Below are 13,546 nucleotides of genomic sequence, written 5' to 3' on the forward strand. Positions count from 1 at the left end.
GGGAAGCACAATTTTTATTGTTTTTTAAACATTTTAAAATACTAGCTCTATTCTAATAATGAAGTGAAGTATTCCTTTAAGGGTAGCATGGAGAAGAATACAAAACACAACGACAACACATGGCAGCATACACAACCAGGCAAGTGAACAGTGAGGCAAGTAAAAGTGCTAGTTTTTTATTGGTAGTAAGTTCCATTCCTGCCAAGAAATCCTCCTAAATGTGACACACTCAGAGTACTTTATCTCACAGAAAATGAGCAGCTCCTGTGTCCCCAGGAGCTAAAACGTTGGTGCGGGGGAGTGCGCGGTTTTTCAAAGCGACACAACCTTTACTTTCCTGTCATCAAAGGCTATTTAATGGCGAGATAAATGGGCAAACAGGATCTGTTTTTTCCTGTGCTGTGCTGCCGTGTCTCCTCTGGCAGCCATGGCAGCACAGTGTGCGCTAACTGCGTGTTACAGCTAAGAGTTAGTGACCAGTCTAATTCCTCCCCTCGATCGACATGTTATCAGCATGTTCTAGAACTGGAACTGAGATGTTTTTAAGGTGGTTTTAATTTTAAACTTAAACTTAAACTTAAATTTAAACCAGCCCATATTTTACTGCTCACATTTACAGTTTATGTCAGTCAGGACAGTGTGACAGTGAACCAGCATGAACCCTGAAACCGAGGAAGCTAAACAGAACTCGGCCTTCGTTCATTAGATTATCTACACCTGTGCTTTTCCAACTGTGACCTGCCAATCAGGCCCATAGATCAGAGGCTGCTGCTGTGATGCAGACATGTCATCATCATATGAAGTCCTTTCTCTCTCTCTCTGCTGCTACTCAGAACACGTCCAGTGGGCAGAAGACCCAGGGCAGAGCTGGAGGGAATACATCTCCCATCTGGCCTCTGAATGTCTCAAGCTTCAACAGGAGCAGATGGAGGAAGTAGCTGGAGGAGATTCACATCTGGACTGAGCTGCTTTGTTTGCTGCCACTCTGACCACATGCAACAGCAACAACAACAAAAAACCAGAAGGTATGAAGATCATGAACAATCTGGAAGCATTTTCCAGACAACATTTACTTTTACTTTTGTTGGATGTTATTTTAGAGGTAGTCGTACCGCCTCAGCGAGGAAGAAAAATATCTGCTTTTTATTGTTGACCAAAACGTCTTTCAAGGCAGCACCTTTGAACAATTTATCTCTCATATTAAATAAATACCTGAAGCTATTTTTCCATGTACAACCTTGGTAACGGCATACAAGCATCCGGATTGCGGACTGAATGGGCGCTCCATCCTCCCCTCCAGTAAAACAACTGGCTCCCTCTTTATGAGGTGTACCCCCATTAAGTGGGGCTTCCCTTCAGTCAACAAGCGGCTGAGAGCAGGATGGTAATACCAAACAGCTAAACACTAAAAACTGGGATTCCACCAGCAAACGAGCAGAGAAGAAGACACGCACACAAACATACTTGGGAAGAAATGATGAAAAACGTTCATTCGTATCTACTTTAGTGGCAGAAAGTTACCAAATAAGACAGCAGCAGAACAACAGCTTGTTAGAACTCCTTTCTTTGGGGTTACCCAGGTGACGCATACTTACCAAACACCAATGTCACATTATTACACAGTTGAAGTTAATAATGGAGGCAGCAGTGGATTAACAACGTATGTGTGCAATAATGTGAAATCACTGATTTCCTCAATGGACTTTGGTGAAGAAAGTGAGTGATTTGCCAAGAAAACAAAAACTTCAGGAGGTGAAGAAGTGAAGTTCAATATTATTATGGAATTATTGATCAGTAACACAAACAAAATCCTGCCTAGTGTAACTTTAACTTGTGTTGTCTTAACATTTTTGACATTTTGGTAAAACTAGGGTCAGTATGAGCCCCAGCTAATTTGGTACACAACGTTAGACACACAATGAGTCAATTACACCGTCATCGTGTGTTGGTTTATTTGTGAGGCAGTGAGTCGAGGATTACATCAGGAGGCTCAGAGGGATTTTCCTCTTCCTGTTGTGGGTGGACCACCAGAGCATCAGCTTCCTAAAAGGTCTGGACACACTAATTTCATTAACACCTTATTTCAGGGAAACATATGGCTGATGCAAAAGCAAAACAGAAAGGATTTCAAAGATTTGGGTGGCAAAAGGCACCATTGCAGCCTTTTGGTCCATGAGATGTTCCAAATGTTGGTGAACCTGACTCTCTATGATTTGCAGAGGTAAAAACTCTCAGCTGCAGAGGCTCATTTAGCTCGTAAAGACAAACAACTATAAAAACCTCAGAGAGAGCACCAGCGCGGCACACGTGTGTTTGTGAATGCAGGGAAGGCTGGGAAATGGAGGCGTCTCGTTAACACTGCGGGATTCTCCTGCAGCGCAAGCGGGGCCCCCATGTGCCAGGCATGAGAGAACCAGCAACCCAAGGAGGATCTTTTCACAGTTTCCAAAACGTCATGTTTTCTTCTTCCCCCGCGGGCGAGGAAACCAGCTGCTGCTTATGAGAGATATGTTTGTGGTTGCTTTAATGGAGGAGTCCATAAACGTGCTGCTGTTTTTCTGAAGCTACCAGTGAAGATTGCAACTGGGATTCCCTGGAAAACACATCGCCTGCGTCCCTCGCACGTTTCTGAAAAATGTTCCACCTGTGTGTGTGTGCGTGTGTAAAATCACAGATTTTCCAACATAAATGTTTCCTCTGCATTAATATAACAGCAAGAGGTGTGAGATAGTTTGCCTTGTGCTACAACATCTGGTCCGACTATAATATAAAACCAGTGGAAATGTGCCATAAAGCATGTGGAGTATTGTAACAGAATGAGTGTTGCTAATGTTGTGGCAGCACTCTGATAAATAAATCCATATGACGCTAATGCTGTAGCTCTGATCGCTTCTCAGTGCCCCCGTGATGATGAGTTCAGGTCTATTGTTGGGTTTCTATTGATTTCTGAATATTTATTTTCAGATAAAAGGGTAGGAAAATACAAAGTCACACAACAGTATTATCAGTTGTGGACACAATCCCAGACACTGGGCTAAAGGCAGGTCACGTCACACCCTGGACATGTTGCTGGACCAAGGGCTGATAATCTGCCATACATATTGTTTTGTGCTGTGGGAGAAAGCTGGATTACTTAAAGTTTAGAATCAAGGACAACATGTCTTCTTGGCATTTCTGGCTTTTGTTTGATAGGACATGAAAGTGAAAGCAGGAGACACACGGCTGGATTAAACCCAGAGATTGTCAGATAATAGAACTGGGATTGTGATGGGCAAAACATTGTAAACCACTCACTCTCCCGGACCAAAGTCTCCAGAGAAAATCTGCTTTTTTTTAAGCTCACAGAGGCTCGGGAGCTGCTGGTCCACTGCTTCCTTATTTGATGAGTTTGTATCATTGAGCTGAATCCGTAACAAAGATTTCAAATAACCAAAGTCACAAAATAACACCTTCAAGCTTACCCAAACAACTCCTGTATGCCATAATGTAAAATCACTGATTTTCTCTTTTTATGGGCTTTGGTTTAGAGAGTGAGTGGAGAAAGGAACTTTCCAGTTAGAAAAGGTGAGGTGAGGTAAGTGAATAAGTGAGAGAACTTACTGTGAATGCACATACTGTATCATTTCTCATAGCACAGTTTTAGTTGAGCAAACTACTTCATCAGGTTTTTCTTTTCAGGACAACGGTGGAGTTGTGGATGCATGACATCAGGTGTGACCTGAGAGCTTGGTGCTGGGATTCATCCATGCAGCAGCAGCAGCAGCAGCATCCTGACCCTCACTGTGAACGCCTTGCTCTTATAGCTCCTCCCTTGTCTATATAATTTCTAGTTAAGCTGGACTTCCATCAGATTACTCCCTCACTGACTCCTGTTGTTTCACAGCCTTGCAAATAAGAAGAGGATGCTGGCGTCGTCTCTGTGGATTATTTTCCTCCTCAGCTCCAGTGTGTGCGCCAGGAAGCAGCAGCACGCAAAGCTGGCTGATGATGATGATGATGATGATGGTGGTGAGTCCTGGCCGGAGAGCGTGTCCAGGGCGAGGTGTGCGTCCCGGTGTCTGAGTCTGCACAGCGTCGCTGCGCTCTCCACATCGCTGCAGGTAAGGACGTGGATGGCACCGGTGCGGTTGCGCACGGGTTCTGCAAGCGCTTTGTCCCTGGGCAATAACGCGCGGCCGAGTCACAGCTATTCAGTGATTGTAGCCCAAACATTTATGATGCTTTGTAGCTCGTTTTATGGCCATTAAATATAACCATAGCCAGAAAGTTGAAGGGCCAGATAATAAATCTGTGAACTCAAATGAATTTAGGCATCATCAGCAGTGCTGACAGAGTTTTAAAGGGCCACACCAGTGTCTGTCTCTTCAACTGCAAATCACTTTAAAGACAGTTTTCACACATGTTCCAACCTGCTTTGCATGATTGGGTGTGAGCTTCTTTGATCTGATGACTATTTACACAACACAATGACCACATTAATTGTGATTCATGCTATTATTTTAAGAATTGATTAATAATAATGTACTTTAAACACTTAAAATTTCTCTGAAACAGGAGCTTAAATTCGTTTTTTATAAATCATGATGTCCTGAAATGTTTTGGAAGGATGCAGGTGCCCCCTTGTGGCAGAAGGCAGCTTTTCCAAGTCACATATTAATGCTTTTGCATTTGTGATTATCACGCTAATCTATGCTTTCATCACAATGCTTCATAAAACAATCAGATTTTTGTGTCCCACTGTATTGGTAATTGTATTTCAAGTGCAGTTAAAGCAGGTGCGACGTCAGTTATGTCATGTGACATAACTGTAATAAGGAATTTACAGTGTGGAAAGTTATGCACAGTATGACGATGCATGTTATGAATACGGACAGGTGCAATTTAGTGCACACAATTCTGTCATAGATTTTTAAAATGCTATGGTGCGCAGCTCCAAGACCCATTTTAAATCAAAAAAAGATAAACTATTTCATAAAAAATGTGAATCTAATAATATCTAAAAAAGAAAGAAAGAAAGAAAGAAATTTTGAAATTTGAAAATTTGTATAATAGTTGTAATTAAACTGGTTGCTGAGATAATCCATTTTTCCTGAAACTGTTCTGACTACAGCAAATGGCTTGTTGTCACCACCATGGTTTACTTTACGTCATACTTTACACACACATACACACTGTCCCCCCCGGGGGGCTTGAGTGATGGGGACAGCATTCTTGTTCACTCACTTAGACCAATGATAATCCCAGGCGATGATGGTTCCGTCCAGTCCACTCAGATTGTAGCTCAAAACCAATTGGCCCCAGCGTCTTTACACGTTATTACTGCTGAGAGCTGCCCGGTCAACTTTGTGCCGGCGTCTCCTGAAGCGCAACTCAGTCATAGTCTTGAAGAAGTTGAGGAAGAGCGACCTTCACTCCACTAATCTGCAGCCCCAGAGGAGACGAGTTACACTCGGCTCTCCATCAATCACGCTCTATTTATTTATTGACAGAACAAATGTCAGTGTCTGAAAGGTCACATGCTCTCATCTACCACCTACAACAGTCATAATAACAAACTGTGTTTGTTATTATGACTGTTCCACGATCTTCTAAATTTGGAAATATAAATCATTAAATAATGTGAAGTAACTGCAACTTTATTATAAATAATAATAATGAATAATGTGGCATATTTGCACTGTGTCACAGAAATGATTCAATGTAGAAGCTGATTTAAAAATGGCATAATATTAATGCACAATTTGGAAATGACGTCTGTAACTGCAGCAGGGAATAATAGACGGAATAATGAAGAGACAATATTAGCAGCAGCAGTTAAGAATGAAAAAAAAGAATAAATAAGTCTCTTGTTGTCCTGATACAGAACAATCACACTTGTGCAACACAGTGTGAACCACCTGCCAACCACCATTACGCCACCTGCTCCGGTCTGAACTGCTACATCCGAGCAAAGGATAATGAAGGAATTGAAATTTGCTTATTTCCACGTACAATAAATAAAATCAAATAAACCAATGTATTAATTTGTGCTTCTCCCTCTTGTTTCTTTTCTCCTCTGCAGAATAATGGATCCTTGGGCTGGTGTCAAAATCATAAACAGTGTGCAAAGGTAGGTCACACCTCTCTGTGCTAATGTCCAAAACAACTGTTTGGGTTCAACGTCCTGTAACCGACTTAGTGCTTAAAGGGACAGTTCAAGTCTTTTTGAAGGTTTTTTTTTATGACTTTATTGTCACGTTTCCAATACATGGTCTCGCCTCTACAAGGTTTGGTTGGTTTTTCATTACAATAGTACCTCCTCAACGTGGGCGGAGTCATCATAGCACGGCTGCGTGAAACTGCCGTGCCTTTGTTTTACATGTGACGCACGTGACTCAGTCTGACACAGTCACTGGACTGAAATACCGCGGCAGGGTTTGTGATGCCGCTCGCGATCGCCGCTTTCAGAAGTGCTGTCACTAAATGCACCAGACTCCTCTGTTAAAGTGTGAGATTTAAGGCATTTCCCTGGTAACTGTTGGAGATTCAGCCACGTTTTTATTGATTGTTAAGTCTTTTAACTATAAACCACTCACTATCTGTGTTTAGCTCAATGTGAGCTGCTTGTCCACTGCCGCCTCATTTGTTAAGATTGTGTCACTTTTGTAGATCCAGCCTAGTGATTTCAAACACTAATTCCACAAAATGACACATTGGAAATTAGTAATGGAGCCTGAAAGTTCCTCTATGGACTTTGGTGCAGGTTCACAGAGCAGCACAAGTTCAATTTCAATCAGAAAAAAGGCTTTGTCACGGTTGCTTCATCTCATAGTTTGACAGCCTTTTTTACGTGACGTGATTTCCACTGCTTATTTCTATATTTTGACGTTTGAACTCACAATATGAAAATATAAGAAGAAGAAACGTGCGAGCCGTTCAGTCATAAAATGGAAATAAACGCCGCGCTGTAAAGCACCCCGGGTTTCCCCATCACTCACTTTGTTCTTCCAGACACTGCAGCATCTCTCTTCACTTATACATGTCCTTCACATCATCTGTGCATTTATAAATGTTTCATTCAGCCGATCGGTATAAAGACTGAAAGTGTGGGCCTGCAATAAATCACTCCTGCCTACACTGTGCGTGGTGTGTGGACGACGTGTACCTGCTTCTGTTGCATGTCTGCAGGCAAACGTGTCCATGTTTGTGTGTGTGTGTTCCTGTAATAAATCACCGCACATGCAAAACCGGTGACAGCGTGCTTTGTATGTGTGCGCACATGTAAATGTGTACGCACCGATGCATGCGGGGACACTAGAGGTGGTTATTACTTATTTCTCAGCTCTATCGTTCATCACCAGACTTGGCCCTTTACTGTCAGACATGCTATACATCATATAGTGGTTTCCCAGACACTGATAAACATGGTGCATGTTTGGCAACCTTGATCGGACACGGGACAATTACTGTGATAATTTTAATAATAACGCTTGTTATTAGTAGTAGCAATAAATGTTTTAGTTCTTTGATTTTTTTGATTGTTTTTTTAGATGGAACCTTATTATCTAGTAGCTTTCAGAAGTCTCAATAATAATAATAATAATAATAATAATAAAATATTATTATATAATAAATATATATATAATAAAAGCTTATGGATACAGAGAAAACTGATGACATAATGATACTGTTTCAACTTCAATGTCCGGTTAGAAAAGGCTGTAAAACAAGGAGATAGAGCAGCAAACATTGTTAATATTTCATAGACTTAGGATTTTGTTTTTTAACCTTTTAACAGCCAGCGTATAGCAGACGACACTTACAGCCTTTACTGTAATTACACGACGGTTTCTGAAAGCTGAGAAGTTGCACGTCAAGCCAACATGGGGTTATTACGGTAATTTCACTTGCACTGTTGGAGGAAGCCGGCGAATCAGTATCTGTACATAGTTTCCATTTTTTTGGCCTGTTTTTGGACATTGAGACAAAGTTATTTTAAATATGTTTTATACTGTTCATATTCCGAATTTCGTCTACACCTGCAGTGTTTTTTCTAAATAAAACCTTTCGTTTCTCTTTATTTTAAATTGTTAATACACTATTTTAACATGCAGTCATTTGTAAATAACGGCCTGATATTGAGAGTTATTCTGGAAAAATGGTCAAAAACACTTACTCACAGGACATTTTCTGGCCCTTTCATGGTTCAAATAAGTCCAGACGGACATTTTGAGGCTTAGGTGTTTAGATGAGGTCAAGTCAAGCACTAATATTTGACTTAAATTAGCTCTTTTTAAGTATTTTTTTGTTGGAGTTTTAAGTGTAGTGTTGAAGCAGGTAGTTGCACAACGAAATGAGCATGACTGTGACCATCGACTAAAATGCCTGGCATTTGTTTTTTGGTAATTATTCAGCTCCGATGGCAGTAATGGAACAATGACAGCCAGGTGGCCGTAGCCCTTTTCACGCCTCTTACAGCACAACATTGTGTGATGTGCTTCGTGTTTGTTCGTCTGTAACGTCTCAGCTGTTTGTCATCAACGCAGTGGCAGAGCTTTCAGTTCAGCTAACGATGAGTTTCACAAAGCAAAAACCTTCATTATGCTCTCTACTGTCACCTCATCCCATTTTTGTGACTTTGAATGAAAGACTTTTTGATGTATCGAAGAAGCTATATAACATAACAATGTTGAGTCCAAGGTCTGTGTTCAAAACAGTTGCCAGTCTCTGGTTGCCAGATGGTCGACATATTGAAGTGAAAGAGCATATATGGGATGCGGTGGATAGATGTATGTTATTTTAAGCATATGTTTGACACTTTTTGACACTTTCAGACAGACTTTTCTGACTGCAAACCAAAGTTTGTGTCGCGTTGTAAACCACTAAGTCCGTCCACCAAAGTCTATAGTGAAAATCAGTGATTTTACTCTACGGCGCACACAGGAATAGTTGATCGACAGTCTTTCAGATTATCGCTAAGTGATAACGAACTTTGGCAAGCAAAAAAAATGAGGCAACAGCAGACCAGCAGCTCCTGTGTTCCTGTGAGCTAAAAATGACAATTTCCTCAACGGACTTTGGTGTGAGAGTCGAGTGGGAGTGTTACACACTTTCAGTTTCCAGTTAAAAAAGGACGTCTAATGACGAGATGAAGCGACAAACGTGTTCTTGAGATATCGTAGCGGGTGTAGATTTTATTTGGCTGAAATGAGTTTTTGGCAGCCTTGTTTTCAGTGAGAGCAAGACACTGTGTTGCAGGCTCATTGTGTGCTGGGGGTGCACGCACTGCAAAAAAATAACCCAAAAACAACCCTGAATGATCACTTTAATGCATGCTGTTTTTATCTGCACTGTGCAGCACTTTGTAACTTTTAAAACGTCATAAAGGAAGTTTTTTCCAGAATATTCCTGCACGGTGCCTTTCTGCAGACGCCAGTGTGGCGATGTTGATTCATGGCCGTCCGGCTCCTCAGTTCAGACAAGCCTGATGAGAAGCTTGTTGAAGCTTGTTGCTGTGAGACAGCCCATCACTTTGGCTCGTGACCATTTGGCCCCGCGTCTTCCTCGTGGACCCCCGCGGTAATGAGAGCTTGTTAATCCTTCTGTCACTATCTTCTCCAGGCAGACAGCCATTTGCCAGTGCCAGTGTTGATTAGCAACAAGCTCCCACACAGTCCACTTCATTTCAGCTCTTTAAAAAGAGTTTAAGATGGCACCGCTGTAGCATGAGAACCATGGAGGGACATCGTGAGGACACGCTGACACCGGTGTCTCAGCTTGCAACCTCGACAATTGGCATTGAGCGTTGTGTAACGAGCGGTCAGCAGTCATTAGTGGACTTCAATACTCCCCGAGTGGCCTTCCTGTGATGTTTGACTGAAAGCCTTTTTTTTTTCTTTCCGTTTTCTGCTCAAAGTTCCATTTTTAAACCATATACTTATATAGTCGTATTATTCTGTGGATGTTTAAAGGTCTGGGGCATTTCACAAAGACAATGCAAGTTGCGAAAACAAGAAGCAATAGACAAACACTCCATGGCTTATTTCCTCTCCGAGGGCTCTGTCTGGGCAGCGAGTCAAACAAGGTCGAGCAGCAAAAAACAGCATTTTGCTTGGTCAGCAGAGAAGATGTTCGCTCCATTATCTCTTGTTGCTCATGGAGGAGTGGTGCACAGCCGCTGCCAAAACACACACACACACACATACACTCACACACACCAGTGCTAAATAAACACGTCCTGTTCCCCCGACCTAAGAAATCAACTCGGACCCTGAACCAATTTCAGTTTGGGGAAGAAAAAGAAAAAAAGAATCTCTTGTCTTGCTACAAATAGGGACTGAGGTTTGTTCTCAAGTCTCTCAACCGCATCACAAAGTCTGACCCAGTCAGCTTTATTTGTGGTTTAGTGGAGTGGAATGCTTGATTTAAGCTCGAAATGGGGTGGAAAACTGACGCCGGCGTCCAATGGGAACGGCACGATAGTGGGAACGTCAGTTTGGATTAGGTGACGAGTCCTGCGGGGCAGAGCAGGGAGATGGCAGCGCTGCCACAGGAATATCAGACATGCTTCAAGACATTCTTCGCTGCACCGCGGCGATAGCGGCTCTGCACAGTATCTGTGTCCAGTTGAACGTAACTCTCTTCAGACATCACTGGTCTGAGGCTCTGTAGACTTTAGAGATGTCTGTGAAGTTGTATTGTAGTACATGACAGTAAAATAATGATGGGCCACAACAGCAGTACAACTTATATGTGTGGAATTGACACAAAATGTCTCTAGAATACGAAAATGTGCTCACCTGTTCGGAATATTGGCCTGAGCTACTAAAATAAATGGCAGTGAAATATCAAAAAAAGAAACAACAGCAACATTTATTCAGATAAAGAACTAAATTTGATGAGCAAGTGTTAATCTATGACATTTACAGCAACTGTCTGAAAGACATTCTTGATCTCAATGGGATTAACCTGGGAAAATTAAGCTTATAAATCAGTGTGTTTTCTTTCTCTCCTATCTCTATTCTCTTCTATCTTTGAAGTTTAAAAGGATTTAAACTTCAAAGATGTGGAAAATAGAAATGTAAACAGAACAGAAATCATGCAAACAGCTACAATTGAATTGTTATAGATAGTGTAATTATAGATATTTTAGAGGATGGGAGAAGCTGCCTGAATGGTCGAGAAGAAATGGTGGTGTGAAAATATATTACCGCTCAACAGGGCAGTCTTGGCAATATTAAGCATATCATTCAACTGGATCATGATTTTAATTAAATAATAATCACAGGGCGCTATTACAGAAAATACCCCCTCCTGTCAGCTCAATTAATTTTATTGTCTTCATTATTGTAAAATAATGGCGCAGACTGACAGAGTTAATGGACTCCTGTCATATGGCATTACGTCTATTTAACATAAATGTGGGATTTGCCATATGATGACTGTAATGTTAAACTGACTCATGAAGGAATGGTGGACGGGTTGGGGTCTGTAAAGGAGAGGGACTGTGATTTTATATGTTATATTTTTGTGCAGTAGAATGCATTGAAAACAATTTTGCATTGGTACTACAACTCAACTCAAATGTATTTATAGATGTAAAAAACAACCGAGGTTGACCAAAGTGCTGTGCAGAATGAAAAATGAAATCGGTAAAAATAGAAAGCATAAAAACATAAAACATTTGAAAATGATACAGAGCATAGTAAAAACACATCATTATTTTTATTTTAACCATAAACGGGCCAGAAAATGTCCTGTGAGTAAGTGTTTTTGCCCATTTTTCCAGAATAACTTTCAATATCTGGCAGTTACTTTTTACAGTTTACTACATGTTAAAATAGTGCTTTAACAATTTCAAATGAAGAAGACTCTGGACCACTGGACACAGACCTCACCGCTCTGTCTGGAGTGTGTAGCTGCAGCAGTTCCAGCCCATGTAATGATTTAAAAACAAGCAAACAACGTTAAAATCAATCCTAAAACGTATTGGTAGCCAGTGGAGTGAGGCCAATATTGGCGTTATGTCATCATGTTTGTGCATCCCGGTCATGAGGCGTGCTGCAGCGTTCTGCACGAGTTGCAAACGAGACATCAGTGATTTTTTCGATGCCAAAGTGAAGGGAGTTGCAGTAATCCAGCTGTGAGGTGATAAAAACATGGATTACCCTCTCCAGATCCTCTAGGGGGGAGGTAGCCTTTGACCTTTGCTAACAGAATTCACTTTTTATAAAAAAGAATCAAATTTAAAAGCATTATCGAAGGTCTCACCAAGGTTTTTAACAGATGAGTGGATGGGACCAAGGATCATCATTTAGATTTAAGAGGTATAATAAGAAGAGTATAGGGCCCAAGATGAAACCTTGGGGGACCCCGGAACCGAGAGGGGCCTAAGGCTGACGAGAATTCACCTAAAACAACAAGAAGCTACAATCAGCCGTGCCTGTGATGCCTACACATTGTTTAAGCACGATAGGAGGATTCTGTGATCAACAGTATCGACCTATGCATTCTATTCTAAATAAATATACATAATAGATAATATGATTTGTAAAACAACAGCATGCTATAAAAACAAGTAGAGATGAAACCATTGCAGTAGACTGTGCTAAAGTAATTCAAGCCAAAAGCACTAAAAAGAAGAGAGAGACAGTGTCATCTTGATTTTCAGTGTGATAACAGCAATTGTATTTCAAGGACTGCCTTTTTCTTGTATTCATAGTTTTTGGCTGTTATATCCGCCGCCACCATACACACACACTCATAAAAACACAATAGGAAACTTTGGTAACTGAAACTGTTCTCAGAAAACATTTAGTAAAAGCTATGTTTTAAACCTGGATATAATACAGTCTTGTTGTAAAGTATAAGCATATTTTACCTCTCCATAGGTTTTGTTCGGGTGTGTCACGGTGCTCCAGTTTCTCCTGGTAGCAGTATTAGTGGTTTTTGATTTGCGATTGTATGAAGCATTGACATTTAGTAAGCGCTCAAGGAAAAAGTATTTTAGCTCACTGCTCACGACCACTCACTCTCCCACACCGAACTCCATGGATAAAATCAGCAATTTTACATCACAGCACACAGCAGTTGTTGATCCACTGCTGCTTCCATCGGCAAATTCAAAAGTGTTGTTTTGTGAAATTGTAGATCTCCGTGAACACAAGTTCTCTTCAGGGTTTGCTCAGCTTTTCTAACTTTCGGACAACTTTCCGTGTCCTTGTGCTGCTTCTGTACATTGCTTTCCTCCCCACTGTTTCTCACTACAGCATGAAATTACACCAGTGCACGCTCGATCCCCTCTGCTGCCTCTGCTTACTGTATAGAGGCGATATTCCTTTCCCTTTCCTGACATTTGAGCGTGTGCTCACAGACACTGTAACGCCGGCTACCTAACATTACATTAACACTCTCTGACTGACAAGATAAGACTTTTTATTTTCCTACAAATATTAAAAGTTCAAATACCTTCAAATAATCCGTTTTTTTCCCCTCTGAGGACACTATGGTCACATCTTTGGGTAAATGTCTTATTGAGGATTGACTTGGATGAACGTGCATTCAAGCC

At 41.2% G+C, this 13,546-nt stretch overlaps 1 protein-coding gene across 7 annotated transcripts in view; it reads left to right on the plus strand.

Annotated features, from left to right (window-relative positions):
• anos1a (anosmin 1a) overlaps window positions 1–13,546 on the plus strand; it is a 28,119-nt gene that overhangs the window by 3,472 nt on the left and 11,101 nt on the right. For 4 of the 7 annotated variants that reach the window (XM_044019204.1, XM_044019201.1, XM_044019199.1 and 1 more), the window contains 4 exons: window positions 834–1,025; window positions 1,966–3,574; window positions 3,679–4,100; window positions 6,062–6,109. In XM_044019204.1, the coding sequence (XP_043875139.1) occupies window positions 3,903–4,100; window positions 6,062–6,109 (246 nt within the window). In that variant the 5' untranslated portion in view covers window positions 834–1,025; window positions 1,966–3,574; window positions 3,679–3,902. Of the gene's footprint in view, window positions 1–833; window positions 1,026–1,696; window positions 3,575–3,678; window positions 4,101–6,061; window positions 6,110–13,546 lie in introns of those variants that run through there. The other 3 variants (XM_044019198.1, XM_044019203.1, XM_044019202.1) reach the window with 3 other exon arrangements.

Source organism: Solea senegalensis, linkage group LG2, assembly GCF_019176455.1.
Source record: "Solea senegalensis isolate Sse05_10M linkage group LG2, IFAPA_SoseM_1, whole genome shotgun sequence".
In the NCBI taxonomy this organism is placed as follows: domain Eukaryota; kingdom Metazoa; phylum Chordata; class Actinopteri; order Pleuronectiformes; family Soleidae; genus Solea; species Solea senegalensis.